Source organism: Tachyglossus aculeatus, chromosome 15 (genome assembly GCF_015852505.1).
Source record: "Tachyglossus aculeatus isolate mTacAcu1 chromosome 15, mTacAcu1.pri, whole genome shotgun sequence".
NCBI lineage: Eukaryota > Metazoa > Chordata > Mammalia > Monotremata > Tachyglossidae > Tachyglossus > Tachyglossus aculeatus.
The window spans coordinates 5,074,378-5,098,046 of NC_052080.1; the positions used below are offsets into that span (position 1 = coordinate 5,074,378).

At 48.2% G+C, this 23,669-nt stretch overlaps 1 protein-coding gene across 1 annotated transcript in view; it reads right to left on the reverse strand.

Annotated features, from left to right (window-relative positions):
* The window catches only part of PPEF1 (protein phosphatase with EF-hand domain 1), a 75,093-nt gene that overhangs the window by 14,438 nt on the left and 36,986 nt on the right, over nucleotides 1-23,669 (reverse strand). Inside the window, exons 5-10 of the mRNA XM_038757079.1 lie at nucleotides 22,080-22,258; nucleotides 18,869-18,983; nucleotides 17,265-17,311; nucleotides 5,828-5,994; nucleotides 3,692-3,728; nucleotides 1,548-1,697 (exon numbers count right to left, since the gene is read on the reverse strand). Of these exons, the coding sequence (XP_038613007.1) occupies nucleotides 1,548-1,697; nucleotides 3,692-3,728; nucleotides 5,828-5,994; nucleotides 17,265-17,311; nucleotides 18,869-18,983; nucleotides 22,080-22,258 (695 nt within the window). The remainder of the gene's footprint in view (nucleotides 1-1,547; nucleotides 1,698-3,691; nucleotides 3,729-5,827; nucleotides 5,995-17,264; nucleotides 17,312-18,868; nucleotides 18,984-22,079; nucleotides 22,259-23,669) is intronic.

Consider the following 23,669-nt stretch of genomic DNA (forward strand, 5'->3'; position numbering starts at 1 on the left):
AACCGCACAATGGGGATTCAATACTCGTTCTCCCTCCTATTTACACTGCGAGCCCCACGTGGAAAGGAGAGAGTCAGGAGAGGGAAAGAACTGGCAAGCAGTAAATGCTCAATAAATACCACCAATGATAACGTACATTACTTTAAATGATCTTTCTTTGCCCTAGCTATAATTTCTCTTAGCGTGTCTCCCCCATTAGATTGAACACTTCTGGAGGGGAGGGATATCCTGTTTACTCTATTGTACTCTCCCAATTAAACTCTCCACTTGGTATGGTGCTTTGCACAGAGTTACTGTACTACCGACTCAAAGATTGGCCGATTACACCATTTTTGTTTGTGGATTTTTTTAATGGTACCTGTTAAGTGTTTACTATGTGCCAGGCATTGCACTAAGCGCTGGGATGGAAACAAGATAACTGGGTTGAACTCAATCCATGTCCCTCGGGGGGCTCATAGTATCAAGCCCCAGTTTACAGATGAGGTAACTGAGGCCCAGAGAAGTGAAGTGACTTACCCACGGTCACACAGCAGACAAGTGGCACGGCCGGAATTAGAACCTAGATCCCTCTAACTCCTAGGCCTGTGTTCTATCCACTAGTATGCTGCTTCTCAATCCAGAAATGTAATATAGTCCCCGGGGAATGAGCTTCTCTGTAGTTTCTTTTCAAGCAGTTGCAATTCTAAGCCTTCAAAGACAGTAGGCCAGGTTTACCATTACTTGTAAAGTCTTCTCAAGGTCACATCTCAGAGCAGGTTAAAAATATTTCTGAGCCAAAGTCACCTAGAATGTCAAGTGTCCTGAGCCTGCTCATTACGTGTGGCCAAAACCCAAGGTCTAATATTCTGTCCCCTCCTTTTCGTCTCCACTGAACTGTCAATCCAGGGTGCTCCCACTTTTTTTTTTTGATGGTATTTGTTAAGCGCTTACTATGTGCAAAGCACTGTTCTAAGCTCTGGGGAGGTTACAAAGTGATCAGGTTGTCCCACTGGGGGCTCACAGTCTTCATCCCCATTTTACAGATGAGGGAACTGAGGCCCAGAGAAGTTAAGTGACTTGCCCAAAGTCACATAGCTGACAGTTGGCGGAGCTGGGATTTGAACCCATGCCCTCTGACTCCAAAGCCCAGGCTCTTTCCACTGAGCCACGCTGCTTCTCCCACTTGCCAAAGAGGGGTAGTAATGGACCCCACAACAAACCCTGAGCTGCTTTTTTACATTCCTAAGTGAGGCAGGTTTGTACCTGGACGACCGAGGCAGAAAGGTACTTACACCTTCCATTTATATCCCTGAAAATACTATATTGATACTGTTCTAGACTGTCTGCTCGCTGTGGGCAAGGAGTGAGTCTGCCAACTCTGCTGTACCGTCCTCTCCAAGGCGCTCAGTACAGGGCTTTGCACATAACAGGCTCTCAGTAAATACCATCGATCGATCGACTGACCGTTCACTGCATTAAAAGCAGCTTAGGATGATTGTTTAAACATTTCTTTTAAACAATTCCGGAATGTAAAACTTTCAGCCTGGGATTCGCCACCGGTTACTCACCAGACTTCTTTCAAAACAGCTGAGAAGCTCCAAATCCGTGGTGTCTGATATTCCCCCGTGGACGATCAGAATTTTATGGTCAATTACAGTTGCAAGTGGAAGCCAGCAATAGACATCTTCCAGAAGCTGCAAAATCTGTCCACCATGGTGCTAGGAAGTAAATTGCGTTTGGTAAGTTATTTTTTCTTCCCCTCAAACTCAGGTTTAAGTAATAATAACTATGTTAATCCCCAAAGCAACTGTTTAGACCCCCATGAAAAGACGGCAGGTGGGTATCAATTCGCTCTTCAACCACGGCAAGCTACAGAAGCAAAAATTAAGTTTTCGAGCAAGCTCTAACCAATTAAACAAAAAAAAGAGGGGGGGGGATTACTCCTTTGGTGTAGACAAGACACACTGACAGTACATCTACAGGCTACTATCAGTCCACGAGTCTCAAATTGGCAGTTTGCGATCTGGATTAAAAACTACTAGCGTGCCAACCCTCAGGGTCATCAGGTGGCAGGGAAGAGATCAGCGCTTAGAACAGTGCTTGACACATAGTAAGCACTTAACAGGTACTATAATTATTAAGAGAGAGGGACGAGAAGGAGACCTGCAGACCAAACCCAAGGCAGGATTCAGAACTGTAGAATAAATTATTTCAGGTGACTGTGAACCCCCAAAAAGGGCTGATGGCACCTCCCTCGTTACTGGCTGTTTCCTGCTGCCATTCTGGTGTGGTGTATGATTGTGGTCAAACTGCTCAAGATACCAGATGTGTCCGATGGTGATGGGTTCAGGTCTCACCACCCCGTAGGAAGTTGGTCACTGAACAAGCTTTACAGACCTTCAATGGCTTCTGATGCTCCATTATCACCAAACTCGCATCCATCTTCCAAAACCCATCGATTTTGCTTTCTACTCTTTTTTTCATTATATTTGCTAAGTGTTTACTTTGAATTCTGTTTTCTACTCCTTTTTGTTTGCAGTATTTGTCAAGTGCTTACTATGTGCCATGAACTGTACTAAGCGCTGGGGTAGATTCTGAGTATTCCGGCTGGACACAGTCCCTATTCCACAATGGACTCGCAGTCTCCATTCCCATTTTACAGTTGAGGAAACGGGGGCACAGAGAAATGGAGCGGCTTGCCCAAAGTCACACGGGCAACAAAAACAAGAAAGCAGCCATAGAAGTGTGGGGAGAGATGTGAAAAACAGAAGGAAGCTCCATGGATGATAAACACATTGCACAGAGAAGCAGCATGGCTTAGTGGAAAAAGCACGGATTTGGGAGTCGGAGGTTGTGGGTTCTAATCCTGGCTCTGCCGCTTGTCAGCCGTGTGACCTGGAAAAGTCCCTTAACTTCTCTGTGCCTCAGTTGTCTCATCTGTAAAATGGGGATGAAGACTGTGAGCCCTACATGGGACAACATGATTACCTTCTATCTATCCCAGGCACTTAGAACAGGTAAGTGCCACACAGTAAATTCTTAACCAATACCAACATTATATTATTATTATTTAATCTGTTATCACAGAGAATTGTGCAAATCAAAAAGAGCAGTAGATTCAAGAGTGGTACAGAGAAATTTATGGGCGAGAAGTCATTCATTCATTCATTCACTCCGTATTTATTGAGCGCTTACTGTGTGCAGAGCACTGTACTAAGCACTTGGAAAGTCCCTAATTCCCCCACAGAATTCTGTACACAACTCCAAATGAACACATGTGTTCTGGAAGAACAGGGTATATTAGGAAGCATAAACCTAACCAATAATTAATGTGTCAAGGAGAGAAATCATGAACAGCTCCTCTCCCCCTGTAGACTGTAAGCTCATTGTGGGCAGGGAATGTGTCCGTTTACTGTTATATTGTACTCTCTCAAGCTCTTAGTACAGTGCTCTGCACTCAGTACGTGCTCAAGAGATCCGACTTTAATGACTGAATGAATGAATGAACCAGCATCCCGCTGTCACCAGTGGACGCAAAAACCTGGCCCGGATGGACAACTGGTTTGACACTTTCATTTTCTGAGGTTCGTACTTCCTGAGAATACTTTTTAACTTTTCATCCTGAAATCCAAGCATCCTTCCACCTTTCTGACGGTACCTTCCCCTCCGACATAACCCTCAGACTCAAATGGGCAAAGAGAGGAAGTCTTACCTTATACTTATGCATAACTTCTTTCGTGAAGCCGTATCTGAAAAGGGCAACAGGAATAAGAATTACTGAATTACACTTTGATAAACTCTACTAAGGTAAAATCCCTTTAGGGCGAATCACCCAAAAGGGGAGTGCACTTAGACTGTGAGTCCCATATGCGACCCGGACTGTGTCCGACCTAATACTAATAATTATGGTATTTGTTAAGCACTTACTACATTGCCGTGCACTGTACTAAGCGCTGGGGTGGAGGCAAGCAAATCGGGTTGGACTCAGCCCCTGTCCCACGTGGGCCTTGCAATCTCACTCTCCATTTTACAGATGAGGGAACTGAGGTTCAGAGGAGTGAAGTGACTTTCCCAAGGTCACGCAGCAGACACGTGGCTGAGCCGGGATTAATCTGTACTTACCCCGGCACTGAGTACGGTGCTCGGCACGTGGTAAGTGCTCAACGAATACCATTTAAAAAACCCAAAAAATCCCCGTTTCCACAAATAAAATGAGGACTTTTACACTTGTTGCCCAGGGTGCCTTTGAGCGGAGAGCCTTGTAGGTTGCCCCAAGTGAAGAGGGTGAGCGGGTTTTGCGGGTGCGTGGGCTGCATGATGACCTCGGTCTACTAAACCCTGACAGGCTGAGAGGGCCTGAAGCCTTGATTCATTCATTCATTCATTCAATCGTATTTATTGAGCGCTTACTGTGAGCAGAGCCCTGTATGACAAGCGAGAGGGCTCAGAGCTACAACAGGAGTGGGGAGCCTCGAGGAGGCTGATCGTCCTGAGATGCCGCTACAAGGCCGGGCTGACCTCCCACCAAGGCTTGACCCCCCCAGGGGAATATCTTGGCTGTTGAAGGTGGAGCAAATGGGAATTCCGGTCCTGGGCTGGGAACCCGCAAGGGCAGACAGCAGACTGGGCGGGAATCCAGTGTGGCCGGGGAAAAAGAGCTCAGGGCGGGGAGTCGGAACCCCCGGGATCGAATCCCCGCTCTGCCGCTTGCATGCCTGGTGACCCTGAGCAAGTCATTTCACTTCTCTGCGCCGCAGTTTCTTCATCTGTTGAAGGCGGGGATTAAATGCCTCTATTCCTGCCTCCTCAGACTGTGACTGTGAGCAACCTGATTAGCTTGTCTCTTAACCCAGTGGTTGCGCTGCTTGGCACACAGTAAACACTTAAAAATAGTGTTACTAGTAGAAGTAATAATAACTCTAGAATAAACTCCTGGGATATGTGTGTGTGTGTGTGTGTGTGTGTGTGTGTGTGTGTGTGTGTGTGTGTGTGTGTGTGTTTGTGTGTGTGTGTGTAAGCAACCTGATTAGCTTGTCTCTTAACCCAGTGGTTGCGCTGCTTGGCACATAGTAAGCACTTAAAAATAGTATTACTAGCAGAAGTAATAATAACTCTAGAATAAACTCCTGGGAGAGAGAGAGAGAGAGAGATATATGTGTGTGTGTGTGTGTGTGTGTGTGTGTGTGTGTGTATACACACATATATATGTATGTATGTATGTGTGTGTGTGTTGGGGGGAGAGAGAGAGTTTAAGAGAGTGAGCGAGAAGCGAAGGGGAGGCTGTCTGTGTTTTGGGGGTCACTCATTCATTCGATCGTATTTATTGAGCGCTTACTGTGTGCAGAGCACTGTACTAAGCGCTTGGGAAGTACAAGTTGGCAACAGAGACGGTCCTTACCCAACAACTGGCTCACAGTCTAGAAGGGGGAAACAGACAAAAAAACAAAACACGTAAACAGGTGCCCACTGAGTGGACCTCGCATCTCCTTGGATGGCAAATAAACTTTCCTGAATACCGCTTCCCAAGCGCTTGGTACAGTGCTCTGTACACAGAGGGCACTCAATAAATACGATTGAATGAATGACTGAATGACTTGGAGCGCTGAGTTCGGGGAGTTCCCCTGGGCTCTCAAGGAACCGCACGGACCCCGGTTCCGCCCTGGGACAGGCGGGAGTTTTCCGGGGCCCCCCAGGCACCCGGCAAATCCGAGGAGCTGACCGCCAGACATCGGGAGCAGGGTCGCATGGCCTCGATCACCAGGGGAGGGGGAGCCTCTCACCGTGTGACATGAACGATCGAAAAGGAAAGGAAGATCCCAGCAGGCAAAAAGGCCAAGGGCGGAGTTACCTCAGGTTCATCATGAAATCCTCATGGTTCCCTCGGTTCAGATGCAAGTCGTTAGGGTAGACAAGAAGGAACGCAAAGAGGATGATCAGGATCTCCATGGAGTGTCTTCCCCTATCCACAAAGTCGCCGTTGAAGATGTAGGGGTTTTCTCCCGACGGCAGACCGTTCTGTGGAAGAGGAGAGAAAGCAAAACCCAAGGATGTAGAGAGCACCTGAAACAACAAAGGCGGCAAAAAGGCGTGCAAAATGAAACCTCGCTTTCAGAACCCGGCGGTCCAACCCCGCTGGGCCCCAGGAGCCGGTGGTGGAATGGAGACTTGGGCAGCAGGTCTACCCACCCCCAACCTTGCTCATCTCAGGAGAAAATCCTCTTTGGGGGAAGCAAAGAGCAGTTCGGAGGGACCAGGTGGCATTGGGAAAATCCCACAGAGGAACCGTTTCCAAGGCGGCACTGAGAGAAGCAGCAGCCTGACCTAGTGGATAAAGTTCAGGCCTGGGGGTCAGAAGGACTTGGGTTCTAATTTCGGCTCCGCCCCTGGTCTGCTTGTGACCTTGGACAAGCCACTTCACTTCTCTGGGCCTCAGTTACCTCATCTGTAAAATGGGGATTAAGACCGTGAGTACCATCGGGGGCTGCGCCCAACCTGAGAACCTCGTACCTACCTCAGTGCCTGACACACAGCAAGCTCTTAACAAATACCCAACGCCCCACCAAAAAAAAAAAAAAAATCCTTCATGGGCACCGGTGTACCAGGCTTTCTGTACTGTATTCTCCCAAGCGCTTAGTACAGTGCTCTGCACACAATAAGCACTTAACCGATACCATGGATTGATTGTCCTTCAGGGAAGAGTGCTCAAACAGCCCTGGAAGGATTACTGCTAAAGGTAGGTGACCTCCTCTCAGAGGCCAGTTTCCACAGGAGTCACATCTAGCTTCACGCTTGCAAATAAAAGAAGGATTTGTGAGTTGCCTAAGGCCTGAGCCAATTCTCACAGACCATGGTGCAGGGAATTAGGGTCACGGCACAGAAGGATTCGGCCACACCTACAACTACATTTTCTTAAATCACGAGGGAATTAGGGTCACGGCACAGAAGGATTCGGCCACACCTACGACTACATTTTCTTAAATCGCGATTTTTAAAATTTTTGCTAAAGTTCCGAATCTGGTTTGTGCCGGCTCAAACTTTTAACGGGCCACGAAAGGTTGTGGTGGGGGTGGAGGGAGCCGATGGAGATTCCCTGCAACGAAGGGAAAAGCTTGGGATGATTTGGGAAAACCAATGCGCTCTTTTTCAACCAAGGCTGCTCACCTGAAACCCAGCGGCAAATAGCTGTTAATGATTAGTTATGTAAAATCGCTCACAGAAGAACCTAATAAAACGACTGTGGAAAGCTATTGGTCTAAGAAGCCAATCGTATACATCGGATCAAAAGGCAACAGACGCTTCCGTCTACTCTAAGCAATAATCACCAAGTGAATGATCTGAGCATCTATTAGTCAACAGGACCAAGACCATGGATGGTTCGCTCTGGGAAGAGATTAGAGATTTCTTGTCTTGTCTTATGCCACTGAGTCGTTTCCGACCCATAGCGACACCACGGACACATCTGTCTTCTCTGAACCTCAGTTCCCTCATCTGTAGAATGGGGATGAAGACTGTGAGCCCCACGTGGGACAACCTGGTCACCTTGAATCCCCCCAGCGCATAGAATAATAATAATAATAATAATAATAATGACGGCATTTGTTAAGCACTATGTGCAGAGCACTGTTCTAAGCGCTGTGGGGGGGATACAAGGTGATCAAGTTGTCCCACGTGGGGCTCACAGTCTTAATCCCCATTTTACAGACGAGATAACTGAGGATCAGAGAAGTGAAGTGACTTGCCCAAGGTCACACAGCAGACACGTGGTGGAGCCAGGATTCGAACCCAGGACCTCTGACTCCAAAGCCCGGGCTCTTTCCGCTGAGCCATGCTGCTGGCACTTAACAAATGCCATCATTATTATTATCTCTCCCAGAACACCCCGCTCTCCATCTGCAGTTGTTCTGGTAGTGGATCCAAATAGTTCTCCTGGTAAAAATCCAAAAGTGGTTTACCACTGCCTCCTTCCACGCAGTAAACTCGAGTTTCTGCCCCTCGACTCTGCCCCGTGCCACTGCTGCTCAGCACAGGTGAGTTTTGATTTGTAGCAATCAATCCTATTTATTGAGCGCTTACTGTGTGCAGAGCACTGTACTGAGCGCTTGGGAAGTACAAACTGGCAATATATAGAGACAGTCCCTACCCAACAGTGGGCTCAGATTGCCTGCCACTCGCTAACCACTGCCCAAGCTAGGAATGGAATGGGTAGGCCTCTGCTCGACTCTCCCTCCCATAGCCAAGACTGGTAGAGGACTGGAAAACTCTCCAGCCGCCGAAATGCGGCTTTTGTGGATTTCTGAGAGGAGAAAGGAAAAGCTCTATGGGGGCAGGCAACCTGCCACTTGTGTCTTCTGTACTTCTCAAGAGCCCACCGCAGCTACTGCTACTACTGCCACTACTACTATGTGGGCAATGGAAAGCGAATGCCACCCTCTCGGGGTGCCCACCTCGTGAAAGAGCCCTCTGACCTCCGCGGGAACCCCCCGCACAATAATGACAGCACCCGACGGTGCTCGGCTTCAAGAAAAACAGAGGAATTGGGGTTTGCTGCCAGGGATCTGGAGCAGGGTTTCCCATCCATCACACATGGAATTAAAGGAGGCATACTCGGGGGGCACCAAGAACTGGTACTTCCAGAGGGGACTTAAAAGACGCCCGTTAGAAAAACGCCACGGCTGTGAGAAACCTGAATTTTACTCTTTGTGTGGGGCTGAACAAATGGGAACACCACCTATCCCCCGATAAAATGTCTTTGCGACACCCAGGCGCTTTTCAGACTAGGTTTATTTTTAAAAGGTGCCACAGACAATCGTATCTGGATTTCCACCTGGGTTATTTTTAGTTCTGCTTTCACTTGCAAATTCTAAATTGGGTCTCTGTTTTTTTTCCAGTTTTCGCATATAATATTAATTCCCCGAACAAAGGCAATTAACTCCTGTGGTAATGGTGAGGTACGTCAGAGGCAGAGAATAAAGATAGCTGTCTAATGAATGACCCACAGAACCAGAAAATTGGGATGGGAGGGCGGGAGGGAAGGGGGTCTAGTTCCCAATGGGCCCCATCAATGCACTGCCCACAGGGTTAGGAGTTAATTAGCCTCTCTTTGTCCGCTACCACTTCCTTTTCTGCTTCAGGGGGTCCCCCCCGCTCACAGTGTCAATTTAACGGTCTAATTCGCCGATGCTTGATTTAAAAATTCAAGGCTGTGTTGGAAGGGGGGGGAACATTTTGTAATTTAACAAAGACAAATGCTCAAACGGAAGCAGGTGCCAGCTGCCCGCTTTTAATTAGCCCTGGGCCCAAACGAGTCCTTTCAAGAGAGCAAAAACCTGCAAGGGGACCAGAGGACGCTTGGGCAAATCCAGCTTTGCCCTTAACGGTGCTCTCCGAAAGGTGCCACCTCGGGACGTTCTTCTGGGCCTCGGCACGGAGAGGCCTCTTCGAACACCCCCAAGTTGGCATTTCAGCCCACGAGCTGGTCGTGCCAGCCGAGAAACGCTCAGACGGATTCATGCTCGTGGGCATGTGTTCTTAGAGAGGGATGAAACTACTTTTTTTCTGAGACGCAGATGGGAGGCGGCAGACCGGATTCCAGGGCCATGGAGCTCTACTGAAGATTTGGTTTGAAATACTGTGAAATACTTTTAGACTGTGAGCCCCACTATTGGGTAGGGACTGTCCCTATATGTTGCCAACTTGGACTTCCCAAGCGTTTAGTACAGTGCTCTGCACACAGTAAGCGCTCAATAAACACGATTGATGATGATGATGAAATACAAATTCACAAACCATAGCTGCTTTGTGGGGACCTGAATCTCAGAACGGTCAGGAGGCTGCATTGCTCTGAGAAGCAGCCTGGTGTAGTGGTTAGGGCCTTGGAGTCAGAAGGTCATGGGTTCTAATCCTGGCTCTGCCATCTGTCTGCTGTGTGACCTTGGACATGTCACTTCACTGTGCCTCCGTTCAGTCAGGTATAAAATGGAGCTGGCATCCACTCCAGCGCTTAATACAGTGCCTGGCATATAGTGAGGGCTTAACAAATACCATTATTATTCTTGCTCGGAGGGCTCATGGATTCTAACTCTGCCTCTTCCATTCTCTGTCACGGTGGCCTCAGTTTCCTCAACTGTATAAGGGAAAGGCTGGGGGGCACTGGTCCTATGAACTGAACAATCGGGCCTGCCTTTATTGCTAAACAGATGGAAGTAAACTTGTCTAGTGGGTAGACAAAGGGGGCTTTTGAATGCTCAGAGCCCCTAGCAGGGGTAACAGGAGGCGAGGAGAGCCTGGAAGAAACCAGGTCGATCCGACGCACAGCAATCAGAAACAGGCCGACTGCCTTGGGACACGGTGACTAATCACCGGGTTAAAGAGAAATGAACCTTGTGGTCAGGGAATGGGTCTATCTATTGTTGGACTGTACTCTCCCGAGCGCTGACTACAATGCTGTGCACATGGTAAGTGCTCAATAAATATGACTGAATGAATGAATGAAAAAGGCGGCCGGCTGGGTGACTAATCTCTACTCGCCCACAACGCAGAAGGCACTGTCGGTCCTGAATTGGTTATCAAATACGCTCACACAGCCCATAAAAATCTCATTTTTGGTGGCTGCATCTTCACACACAAAAGGCTGTGACAGAGAAAGATGAGAAAGTCTTAATCCTGCAAACTCCTGAGCACAGGCAGATATGTAAAATTCATGGACACTGGTATAGTGGGGGAGAAGAAAGGGGGGGAGAGAGAGCGAGAGTGACAGATGGACACACACACCCTTCCTGTTTCTGAAAAATCAGGGCCAGCTTTCAAGCACCAGTTGGAGAAAATCTGAGAAACAAGGGAGATGAAGTCCAGGACACAGGGATAAACACTCACACTGTCCCCCATCCTGAAAACACTTAAGACACTACTAAGGTGGAAAAAAAAAAAAGACATATACCGGCCCACAAACACCAGCACAGACACACATATAAAGGATTTCATTTATTACTCTTGTGATGATTATTACTTCTGTCTGTTTTGTGTCATCGTTGCACTTAGAACAGTGCTCGACACACAGTAGGCATTTACTCATTCATTCATTCATTCAATCGTATTTACTGAGCGCTTACTTGCCCATCACCAACTCACAAGCCCCCTATTAGTCATAGACTGCGAGCCTCTTAGTGACCGGGACCGTGTTTAATTTTCATCTACATTTAATACAGTGCTATACACACAATACAGGCTCAATCGATAGTATTTAATCAGTGAATTGGTTTCAATACATCTTGTCCTTAAACAGTCGCCGAAATCTTTTTCTAATTTACGAAAAATCCAGAACCTACGCATGATTCAGAGAGTTGTATAACACCCCTTCACCTGGCAAGGCTGTTTTCAAAGAATGCGACTCCAGAGCTCTAGGTTGGGTTGTTGGCCTTCAGAACGGGAAATACCAAAAAGCAGACATCCTAACCCTCCTTCATATCCTTCCAGGAAGGAAAGTTCCAGCAATGAAATGAGATAATAAAACTTCTGCTGAATGGTGGACAACCATATTAACTCCATGGAGTCGCCTCACTTCTCTAATAATAGAAGGTTACATTTTCATCACGTCGTTATCCTTCCAGGAAGGAAAGTTACAGCAATGAAATGAGAGAATCTTTTAGACTGTGAGCCCACTGTTGGGTAGGGACTGTCTCTATATGTTGCCAACTTGTACTTCCCAAGCGCTTAGTACAGTGCTCTGCACACAGTAAGCGCTCAATAAATACGACAATGAATGAATTATAGTTTCCAAGCACTCACTACAGTGCTCTGCACACAGTAAGCGCTCAATACATACGATTGAATGAATGAATTATATTTTCCAAGCGCTTAGTACAGTGCTCTGCACACAGTAAGTGCTCAATAAATACGATTGATTGACTGATTGATAATACCACTTCTGTTGAATGGTGGACAACCATATCAACTTCACGGAGCCGCCTCACTTCTCTAATAATAGAAGGTTACATTTTCATCACGTCGTTCTCATCATCCTCATCAATGGTATCTGTTGAGCTCTTTCTCAAGTGACTAGTGATGGAGGCGGGATTAGAACCCATGACCCCTGACTTCTGGGCTCACGCTCTATCCACTATGCCATGTTGCTTCTTATCTCTTGGCTTTCCAAGCCCTGAGCTCTTGCTTGAAATGGATCTCTAGACCGCGAGCCCGTTGTTGGGTGGGGACCCTCTCTGTTGCCAACTTGTACTTCCCAAGCGCTTAGTACAGGGCTCTGCACACAGTAAGTGCTCAATAAATACGACTGAACGAATGAATCTCAAGAAAAGATTCCTTGGCACAAGTTGGGAGCAGTGTGACCGAATGGAAAAACCACAGGCCTGGGGATCAGAGGACTTGAGGTCTCATCCTAGCTCTGTCACTTACTTGTTGGGTAACCTTGGGCAAGCCACTTCGCCTCTGTGCCTCAGTTTACTCATCTGTAAAATGGGGATTCCATACTTTTCCTCTTGTCTACTCAGTCGGTGAGTCCCATGTGGGACGGGGACTGTGTCTGACCTGATTACACTGTATGAGCACTGTACTAAGCGCTTGGGAAGTACAAGTTGGCAACGTACAGAGATGGTCCCTGCCCAATAATGGGCTATTACTGGACAAGGGAGACTGGGCTGAAATGTGTCCCTTTCTTCCCTTGTCCCAAATCAGAACTCACAAACTTGACATCCATGTGAGCACCACTCTCCCTTCCTCTCTCTCTCTCCTTACTACAGAAAACGATGCAAGTTCAACAAGGCTACCTGGTCTATCAGAACACTTCCTGAAAGCAAAAAACTTCTTTTACTATCAGACGGTTCTCGTGTATCAGGTCAGCTCTGAAGGACATTAACAGACGCAAATAACCAACGATTCACTGACTACCTGCGGGACTTTCAAAAAGCAGTGACACAAACAAAATACCTCAAGGCACCCAGGCCACATGGTGCACGGGCCAGTGCTCCTTTTTAACAATGAACATGTGCACCGCTAGCAACTGGTTTCTAAGGGCAAGGAGGCGTGAGGGCCAAGCCCCGAGAGGAAGAGTGCGCAACTTCACAACGAGAAGAGGAAGAAACAAAAGTTTTCAGAGAACGAATCCCTATGCGAAACACACCAGGGAGGACTGACCCTAATCTCGAGCCACAAGCTGAAGAGGCCGAGCTTGCACCAACTTCTCGGAGAGGGATCAGGGGGCGGCGGGAAGGGGTGTCTCGGAGATGGGAAACCCTTGGCGCCCCATTCTCATCATTCAATTTAAACGGGGAGGGGAGGGAGCCAATGAAGCATTCCTTCTGCAGACTGTACACACCCATTTCTGAACAGTATGACAACACACCGGGGAAATCGTGTATTAACTGGTGTTGATAGTTCTTTGTTGTTTCTTTTAAAATGAGGACACAACCCGCTAAACATTGGAATTCATGAGGGGCATGTCGGGGCAGAGCAGACTACGGCTCTTAGATAAGTGCTGTCTCGGAGCAGGGCCAAGTCAAGTCGGCTACAACCACTGTCACCTGGGGAGGAGAGGATCAGCGGTGACTGGAGAGGCCGGCGCCGGGGCCCGGTGCGATCAGTCCAAGCTAGCTCTCTTCCTCCCTTCAAAGCCCTACTGAGAGCTCACCTCCTCCAGGAGGCCTTCCCAGATGGAGCCCCCTCCTTCCTCTCCACCTCCTTCCCCTCCCCACAGCAACTGTATATATGTTTGTCACCTCCTATCCCTCCCCACAGCACCTGTATATATGTTTGTCACCTCCTTTCCCTCCCCACAGCACCTGTATATATGTTTGTCACCTCCTTCCCCTCCCCACAGCACCTGTACATATGTATATATGTTTGTACATATTTATTACTCTATTTTACTTGTACATATTCTATTTATTTTATTTTAATATGTTTTGTTTCGTTGTCCGTCTCCCCCTTCTAGACTGTGAGCCCGCTGCTGGGTAGGGACCGTCTCTAGATGTTGCCAACTGGTACTTCCCAAGCGCTTAGTACGGTGCTCTGCACACAGTAAGCGCTCAATAAATACAACTGAATGAATGAACTGAATGAATTAATCACTGGCTGGTGGCCACTCGGGCTTCCAGCTGCTCCGACTCAGCGAGGGAGAGCCGCGGCAGAGAGAGCAGCTTCCCGTCCGGTTGCCAGAGCGGCAGAGGCCAGGCGAGTGACTGAGTGCGACCCAATCTGGGGGTTAGGGCGGGGAAGGGGGCGGCGATCACACCCCAAAGTGGGCCAAAGACCGATCAATCAGTCGTATTTATTGAGCGCTTACTGTGTGCAGAGCACTGTACTAAGCACTTGGGAAGTCCAAGTTGGCAACATATAGAGACAGTCCCTACCCAACAGTGGGCTCACAGTCGAAAAGGGGGAGACAGAGAACAAAACCAAACATACTAACAAAATAAAATAAATAGAATAGATATGTACAAGTAAAATAAACAGAGTAATAAATATGTACAAACATATCATCATCATCAATCGCATTTATTGAGTGTTTACTATGTGCAGAGTGCTGTACTAGGCGCTTGGGAAGTACAAATTGGCAACATATAGAGACAGTCCCTACCCAAGTGGGCTCACAGTCTAAAAGGGGGGGAGACAGAGAACAAATCCAAACATACTAACAAAATAAAATAAATAGAATAGATAGGTACAAGTAAAATAAATAAATAGAGTAATAAATATGTACAAACATATATACAGGTGCTGTGGGGAAGGGAAGGAGGTAAGATGGGGGGATGGAGAGGGGGACGAGGGGGAGAGGAAGGAATGGGCTCAGTGTGGGAAGGCCTCCTGGAGGAGGTGAGCTCTCAGCAGGGCCTTGAAGGGAGGAAGAGAGCGAGCTTGGCGGATGGGCAGAGGGATTGGGGGCATTCCAGGCCCCAGGGGATGATGTGGGCCGGGGGTCGATGGCGGGACAGGAGAGAATGAGGCCTAACGGTGAGGAGATTAGCAGCGGAGGAGCGGAGGGTGCGGGCTGGGCTGGAGAAGGAGAGAAGTGAGGTGAGGTAGGAGGGGGCGAGGGGATGGACAGCCTTGAAGCCCAGGGTGAGGAGTTTCTGCCTGATGCGCAGATATATATACATATATACAGGTGCTGTGGGGAAGGGAAGGAGGTAAGATGGCACCTGGGCTTCCCTACTATAGTGGGACAGTAGCCAGACGGCCTGCAATGGGAGAAGAGTCACCTGCAGGACTCCTTTCTTTGCACCAAGGCAGCCCACCTTATCAAACTCTGAGGCCTAAGTGCACTTGACCAGTGGGTTCCTTGGCTCCGATGCCGGAGGAAGGGGAGGAAGCAGGGAGCCGGGCACTGACGGCTCCCGCCCAGAGGCGGGACAACGGTCTCATCGCCAGGTTTCGTGGGTATATTTAGCCTTCCCGGAACGAAGCATCCAAGCTTGCTGCCGCCAGCTGACGAGGGGAAGTGACTCAACCCCCTGAGAGGGGGGCAGCCTGCGTTCCCCGCATCCCGCCACCTGTCCCCGTAGCTGGCCACCCCGGCTCCGGCCGGCTGAACGACGGCTCATCAGAAGCACACGGGCGAGATGGGCTAGCCGCTGAGCCGAAACTCTGTCAAGTGGGTTGGAAAGAAAGGCCATTTGGAACTCATTGTGGGAAATGTCTTACGTCTCCAAGCTGAGAATGCAACTGCTGAGAGGGCAGACCAGAGAACTATTTTCGGGGGTTCCATTTTCACACAGTCGTGATTTCCTTAACCCAGAAGGCAATATAACGGTGATTAGAAGGACGCGTTCAGAATGCTTAAGAGGAGGCCATTTTGCAGAAACGCGGCGCCTACGACAAAACAGTGGGAATTTTACAGAACTGCCCTGTGTTTCCGAGCCACTTGAGGGCTTTAGGCAACGTGGACACACCTCCCCGGCATGTTCTTTCATCAGGGGTATTTACTGAGCGCTTACTGTGGGCAGAGCACTGTACTGAGCGCTTGGGAAAGTACATTACAACAGAGTTGGTGGATAAGTTCCCTGCCCACGACAAATATTCCTACCACGGCACCCACACCCCCTTCCAGTCAGAAGGAAGAGGAGGGGAGGGACAAGGAGGCTGTGACTGAGGAGGGAACAGGGGAAGGGAGCTGGCTGCTGTATCTCCAACCTACAACTCCAATCCCAACTTTTTTTTTTTTTTTGGCATGGTATTTGTTAAGCACTTACTGTGTGTCAAAAACTGTTCGAAACACTGGGGTAGGTAATAATTTACATCAGGTCAGACACGGTCCCTGTCTTGAATGGCGGGGGGGGGGGGGGGGGGTCACAGTCTAAGAAAGAGGGAGAACAGTGACCCCCATTTTACAACTGAGAAAACTGAGGCTTAGAGACGTGAAGTGACTTAATAATAATAATAATTGTGGTATTGTTAAGGACTTACTATGTGCCAGGTACTGTATTAAGTGCTGGGGTGAATTCAAGGAATTCAGGCTGGACAGAGAATAATAATAATAATAATGGTATTTGTTAAGCACTTACTATGTGCAAAGCACTGTTCTAAGCGCTGGGGAGGTTACAAAGTGATCAGGTTGTCCCATGGGGGGCTCACAGTTTTAATCCCCATTTTACAAATGAGATAACTGAAGCACAGAGAAGTGAAGTGACTTGCCCAGCGTCACACAACAGACAAGTAGCGGAGCCAGGATTAGAACCCAGGCCCTTCTGACTCTCAGGCCCACGCTTTACCTGCTAGGCACACTGACCTAGGTCACACAGCAAGCGATCGGCAGAGCCGGGATTAGAACCCAAGACAGAAAAAATGGAGGGGGGGGCTGCAATCTCCTTTGGGGCAGCCCAGAATCGGGGCTCATCGAGAGCAGAGGGCAAACCAGAACTTCTATTCCTGTTTGATTTAAGAGGTGTTCCCATTCCTGTCCGGGACCAGATCCCCTCATTTCTGGGATTCTGAACCACAGTTAATTTATGGCTTCCCAACTTGCAGGATCTGTGGTCCAATAACTAAGAGAGGGGAATTTTACTCAGCCCCACTTAACGTTACGGGGATTGGTCAGAAAGTCTCAAAGTTCGGAGTGAACATGTGACCCAAATTCAGGAGTAGAGCAGAAGGAGTAGTAATAAGAATTCAGACCCACGAAAATCTTTAAACTCCTTAGGTAAGAGCTACTAAACGCAAAAGAAGAAACACAGATGTACCGACGTTATTCATGTTTCACGCAACCCTATCATTATTATTAACCCCGTTCAGCGTTTCAGCCCACTGGAGGGAAGACATTTTGTAAGATCAAAATTTACCTTGTAGAATATCAACAAGAGATCGTCCAGTTTTCCGTGCAAGTCACCTGGAGAGAAAGGAAAAAGCAGAATTTCACGACGTGCAGAAGGACACACGCTGCAACGCCTACTTGGCCACCCAATTGAACAAATTAAACTACTGAAAACGACTGTCCGATGCCCACCATCCGTTGGCATTATTGCACCTGAAATGGATGGGGTTTTAAAGGCGGAGTTGCCCTGATTTTCCCACGGCTGTAGCCAGCACCACTAACCTCCCTGTACCATGACCTTGGAATTTTGAGTGACGGACATATATCTCCCTCGCTCAACTCACATACTCAATCCGTCCCCCTATTCTGTCAGTACCATCGTCACACCTCTAGATTTAACCCTTTTCTCTTCATCTATACGGCTACCATGCTGTTTCCAGCACTTTTCACATCCGTCTTCACTACTGCATCACCTCCTCACTGACCTTCTTGCTTCTTGTCCTGTCTCGACTCCAGTCCATACTTCACTCTGTTCAGTTCGCATCTTCCCGCTCCTCAAAAATCCCTAATGGTTGCCTATTCACCTTCCCGTCAAACATAAACTCCTTACCGCCCGTTTCTAAAGCTCTCCTGTTCAAACCCCTGGGGTGCCTGGACATTACCAAAGAGTCGGTAGACATGTTCCCTGCCCACAAGGAGCTAGAGGGGAAGGGAGGAAGGGAAAGTGGGTGTTTCATCTCCATTTAGGTGAAGAAGCGGCTCGCCCTAATGGGAAGAGCACGGGCCTATGAGTAAGAGGGCCTGCATTTTAATCCTGGCTCTGCCACTTGTCTGCTGTGTGACCTTGGACAAGTCACTGAACTTCTCTGTGCCTGTTACCTCATCTGTAAAATGGGAATTAAGACTGTGAACCCCACGTGGGACAACCTGATTACCCTGTATTTACCTCGGCGCGTAGAACAGTCCTTGGCGCATAGTAAGTGCTTAATAAATACTATAATTATTATTATTATTATGTGGGCCAAGCTCCTTGATTTTCTCTAAACACTTCATGCCCACTGTGTCACAAGCCCAAGAAGAGGGGGAGCCGGAGCTTTGCCCAATCCCACAATTTTCCCAGGATTTCTGGTAAGAGGAAGGCTTTCATAGAGGCTTTAGAGGGAGGCTTTAGGAGAAGCAGTGTGGCTCAGTGGAAAGAGCATGGGCTCTTCTAGACTGTGAGCCCACTGCTGGGTAGGGACCGTCTCTATATGTTGCCAACTTGGACTTCCCAAGCACTTAGTACAGTGCTCTGCACATAGTAAGCGCTCAATAAATACGATTGATTGATTTGGAGTCAGAGGTCATGGGTTCAAATCCCAGCTCCACCAATTGTCAGCTGTGTGACTTTGGGCAAGTCACTTAATTTCTCTGGGCCTCAGTGACCTCATCTGTAAAATGGGGATGAAGACTGTGAGCCCCCCATGGGACAACCTGATCACCTTGTAACCTCCCCAGCACTTAGAACAGTGCTTTGCACATAGTAAGCGCTTAATAAATGCCATCATCATTATCATTATTATTATTTCCGCACTTTTGGATTCCACGGGCTGAAAGACCCGGAGAGGATTATCCCTCGGCCCCCAAACTTACCACACACCGTGATCTCCTTGAAATAGGAGCTTGATAAGTGAGTGATATTGGGCATCTGCTTCAGGACCTTCTTGGTTTCGTGCAGCAGCTGGAGGACGTAACGGGCATGAAGGAGCTGTGAGGAAGAAGAGACAGGGAAATAAATCTGGTCCAGTGGGAGTCGGTGGAGGGGAGGCTGGGTGTGTATGGTTGCGCGCATCCCACAGTGGTGGAGGCAGGTTTAGAACTCAGGTCCTCTGAGGCCCAGGCCCATGCTGGTTCCACTAGCCCACACTGCTTGCCTAAGCACTCGGAACTGTACCTTTCAAGCCGAGCCCTTATTATTCACCTCAGCCCCACAGCACTTTAAAACCTACCCATTTACTCTCCCATTCCCCCATCACCGATTTATTTTCCTGTCTACCTCCCACTCCAGACTCTGAGGGGAGCAGAACTGGGATGGGAGTGAATCTGTCAAAACCCTGATGACGGATTGGTAAACTGGAGTCTCTGGCCACAGAATAACCTTGTGTGTTTTATTTATCACTGAGGAGACCGCAAAGTCGACAAATCCAGAGCCTTCCTGCTTAAGATTCTGGAAACAAAAGCTCGATAAGGTATGAAAGGGGAAACAAAGCACTGGATGGTGGACTGAGAAGTAGCTTGGCCTGGTGGATAGAACACGGGTCAGGGAGTTAGAAGGACTTGGGTTCTAATCCTGCCTCAGCCACCTGTCTGCTGTGTGTGGCCTTGGGTAAGTCACTTAACTTCTCTGTGCCTCTCAGTTATCATAGCTGTAAAATGAGGATTAAGACTATGAGCCCCGTGTGGGACGTGGACTGTGTCCAACCCAATCATCTTGTATTTGCCCCAATACTTAGTTTCGTGCCTGGGACAAAGTAAGTGCTTAACAAATACCATTTAAAAACGGGGGAGAGATAAAGCGAAGATGCGAATTATTAATAGTGTTAAGTTGACTCACGGGAAGCAGTCTGGCCTAGTGGAAAGAGAACAGGCCTGAGAGCCAGAGGACCTAGATTCTAATCCCTGCTCAGCCCCTTTCCTGCTGTGTGGCCTTGGGCAAGTCGCTTAACTTCTCTGTACATCTCTTCCCTCAAGTGAAAACTGGGCATTCAATTAGGTTGCCCTACCGCTTAACTAGAACGTGAGCCCCATGTGGGACAAGGACTGTGTCTGATCTGCTTAACTTCTATGTACCCCAGGGCTTAGATATGGGCTTGACACAAAGCAAGTGCTTAACAAACACCATTATTATTATTACCATTATCATTACTATTATTCTCCGCAGGTGGACGGGTTTCCCTGACTCTAAGATGGACGTCAGCCTTGGAACTCAACTCCCCAAACCTCTATAGTTTACTTTCTAAAAGTCTCCATCGTTCTCAGTCCTGATGCTACCCCAACTTTCTAAAAGCCTCCATCGTTCTCAGTCCTGATGATACCCCAAAACTTCAGTGCCCCTTTCCCCTCGCCACTTTTTCATGACCTCTCTTGCCACATCCTTTGGCTTCCCCCAAACGAGTCGGGGAAACAGCTGAAAGGAAGCAATTCCTCGGCTGATTCTTTCTCCGGTAGCTGGGCCATTTTTTGACTCATCCAAGTGGACAAGTGCTTTTCTAGTCAACCAGTCTTAAGAGCACGTTAGTGGCGGCGTATTGTCCTTAATGCAGCTTTCAAAGGCGCCTAGGAGAATTTGATCTCGAGTATTAGGTAATTCAACTGCATCTCCTTAAGACTTCAGTGCTCTTTAAAAAGACAATAACCCATGAGACCCCTCTGTTTGGAGAGGATTACCGCTTCAATATTTCAGGAAGGCACCCTTAACTCAGGTATGGTTCCTGGCAGAAGGATGAAGGGTGGTGATGCACCTTACTATTGTGTAAATCTGCATGGCAGTACCTTTTTTGAATGCACTTTAAATTATCCTAGAGAAATAAAGTCGCTCAGTGTGGTAAACATCTAGCCCGAAAACTCTGGGAATAAGAACTCTGGATTCTAAACTCAAATCTGTATTAACCAAAAATGTATCGTTTAACACCGAGGAAATGATGCAACCCGATGAGACTGGGCTGGACAGCTCATCGTGGATTCATATGGGTTGCGTGTTGGCCTAGTTTCTGAAGAAAAATGAGTGTAAAGAACTTTGGAAATCAACATAATAGAAGTCCCTTTACCGTGAAATTGCTCATTCCTGGGTTAAATCTTAAATCCTCCAATAGCCAATTCCATCAGCAAGAATCTGATTTCTGGAACACGCAGCTCCATTCACAAGCCCAGTCGGGTTTAAGAATCCCAAATTGCATGTGCATTACCGGTCCTCGCTGATTGCCTGACCCCCTAAATTAGCCCTTCAGGTCACTCAATCTCCACGTAGGAGTCTTGAGTCCAGAAAAGAATAACTTTTCTTGAGTATCCTCTAGCCTTGCTAAACGTATTTGTAGCCCTCGCTGTTCCCGGAGACAGCATACTGGCCATCTCCTACCTGCTAGGAGTTTGGAGCTTCAGGTGAGGCAGAGGTTAGCCGTATCCCCCTTTTCCTCCATCCCAATTGGATCTGGGAAACCCTCTGAAAAAAGACTCCGATGCCCAACTCCCAGTGGGAGCTGAGAAGACGAGGAAAGCAAATAGCTTGGGGGCCAGAGGCGACATTCAGCTGGGCCCAGGAGCCTGCCCTCCAGCCCATTCCGGGGACTGAGTTTAGGTTGAAAGGGAACTACACTCTCAGCTTGGTAACCGAACATCATCCAAATGTCCGTTTCCAGATGGATCCGGGCTGCGCTTCAGCCCAACATCCACTGCAGGTGGGTTGGGGTGATCCCTGGCTTCATGAAGCAGTGTGGCTTAGTGGATAGAGCACGGGCCTGGGGGCCAGAGGACCTGGGTTCTAATCCCAGCTCCACCACTTGCCTGCTCCGTGACCTTGGTCATGTCACTTGACTTCTCTGTGCCTCGGTTCCCGCAACTGTAGGACGGGGATTCAATACCTGTCGTCCTTTTTGTGAAACCGTGATCCCCACATGGGACCTAATTATCTCGCATCTGGCCCCGCCCTTCACACAATGCTTGGCAGGTAGTAAGCGCTTACCCAATGCCACCGTTATGATTATCGTGATCCTGCGGGGATTACATTCCCGCAATAAGAAATGAAACCTAAATGCCTGGCCCCGGCTGAAGAATTCCTGCCCTTTAACCATTACGACTCTCGACTTGCCTGACGATGCTTGAAAGCCTGAAGAATCGCATTGATGTCCACGACGGTGAGGGGAAATGACAACCGGGGGCCGTGATAGGATGGGGGCACGTCGATCATCCTCTCGTACTCCTTTAGTTTGTCCCCCGGGCTATCTGGATCACAAATCCGTGAGGCGCTGAATAGGCGACACATCAGTTCTGGGAAGGAGAGATGGATGGGTCAGAAAATACTTTCATTATGAAAACCCAGGGACAAGTCATCTCCCGCTTAATACATTCTGGTAAAAGATGAGCTGTATGATCACTGTGGGCGAGGAACGTGTCTCCCAACTCTGGTATAGTATGCTCTCCCAAACGCTTGGGACGGTGCTCTGTACTCAGTAAGCGCTCAGTAAATACCGTCAATGAGGATGTTTGATTCTTGGGTTGCTGCTGCAAGACCGAGGGGATAGGGGACCCGACTGGTCCGGAAGCATTCTTGTGGACCTTCTGACTCTAAATTTCCACTAGTCATTTTCAACCTTGCAACTCTACCCAACAACCTCCCGGGGATGGGATCAGACTGGGCGGGGTGGGAGGAGGAGATAGGGGTCTGCTCTTTTCTTTCCGCCTTCTTTTTCTCATCTTGTAGTCCACCTGCCTTCTGCACCTTTCCCTTTCTGCCTAGGGTGCCAAAGCCTCTTGAGTCGACCCTGTATTTTTTTTTAAACCTTTGCGGACTACAGAGCCCTTCAAAATGGGGGCGGGAATTTGTGAGTGCTTTGAACCTAACATTCGAATATTTGATGGTATTGCAAATCTAGAAAAAAACGAAGCTGAAATATCCACCCGGTTATTCTCCTCCTAGGAGCACAAATGTTTGACTTTGCTGTCTTTGACTTGTATGTCAAAGTGTATGTAAAATGGGGATGAAGAATGTGATCCCAACAAAGGAGGACTTCACGAGTTCCACCGTCGACAGCAGCAAGGAAACGCAAAAGAGGCAGCAGTCTCTCCTTTCTTTTCCACGACGACTGTGAAGACGAGGAGGAGGTAAGAGGGCAAACCAAAGGAGAGCCTCACACAGGCCCGCTCTGGTTCTGTCCTGAGCCCAAACCAAAACCAGCCCCAGATGGTGCCATTTTAGGGCCAACTCTCCAGACTGTCAGCTCGTTGTGGGCAGGGAATGGGCCTACTGACTCTCTTATATACTGTACTCTCTCTGCACACAGTAAATGCTCAATAAACACGAGTGAGAGTCTGGCTGGAAATAAGTCCGGGCCTCCCATCCAAGGAGTGCTACTGAATATTCACTTCTCCTACTGTGGGTTGCTGGACCTTGTTAAAAGGAGAATGCAGTGGAAGCAAGGCAGATTGATGCCTAACGAATATCTGGAATGCTTGACTAGATACTGTGGCTTGAATCCCCAAATGTTGCAAACGGCCCTTATCCTGGAAAACAATTGAAATATTTGTATATTCCTCCCTTTGGCCCATGAAAAAGAGTTACAGTTTCACACAATTTTTGTGACTGGGTTTGAAAGGCTGAGGACTTGGGATGAACTGGCCAGAAAGTCAAAAAAGAGAGAATGGAAGATCACTGGCACAGACGGAACTCTCTCACTGCCCC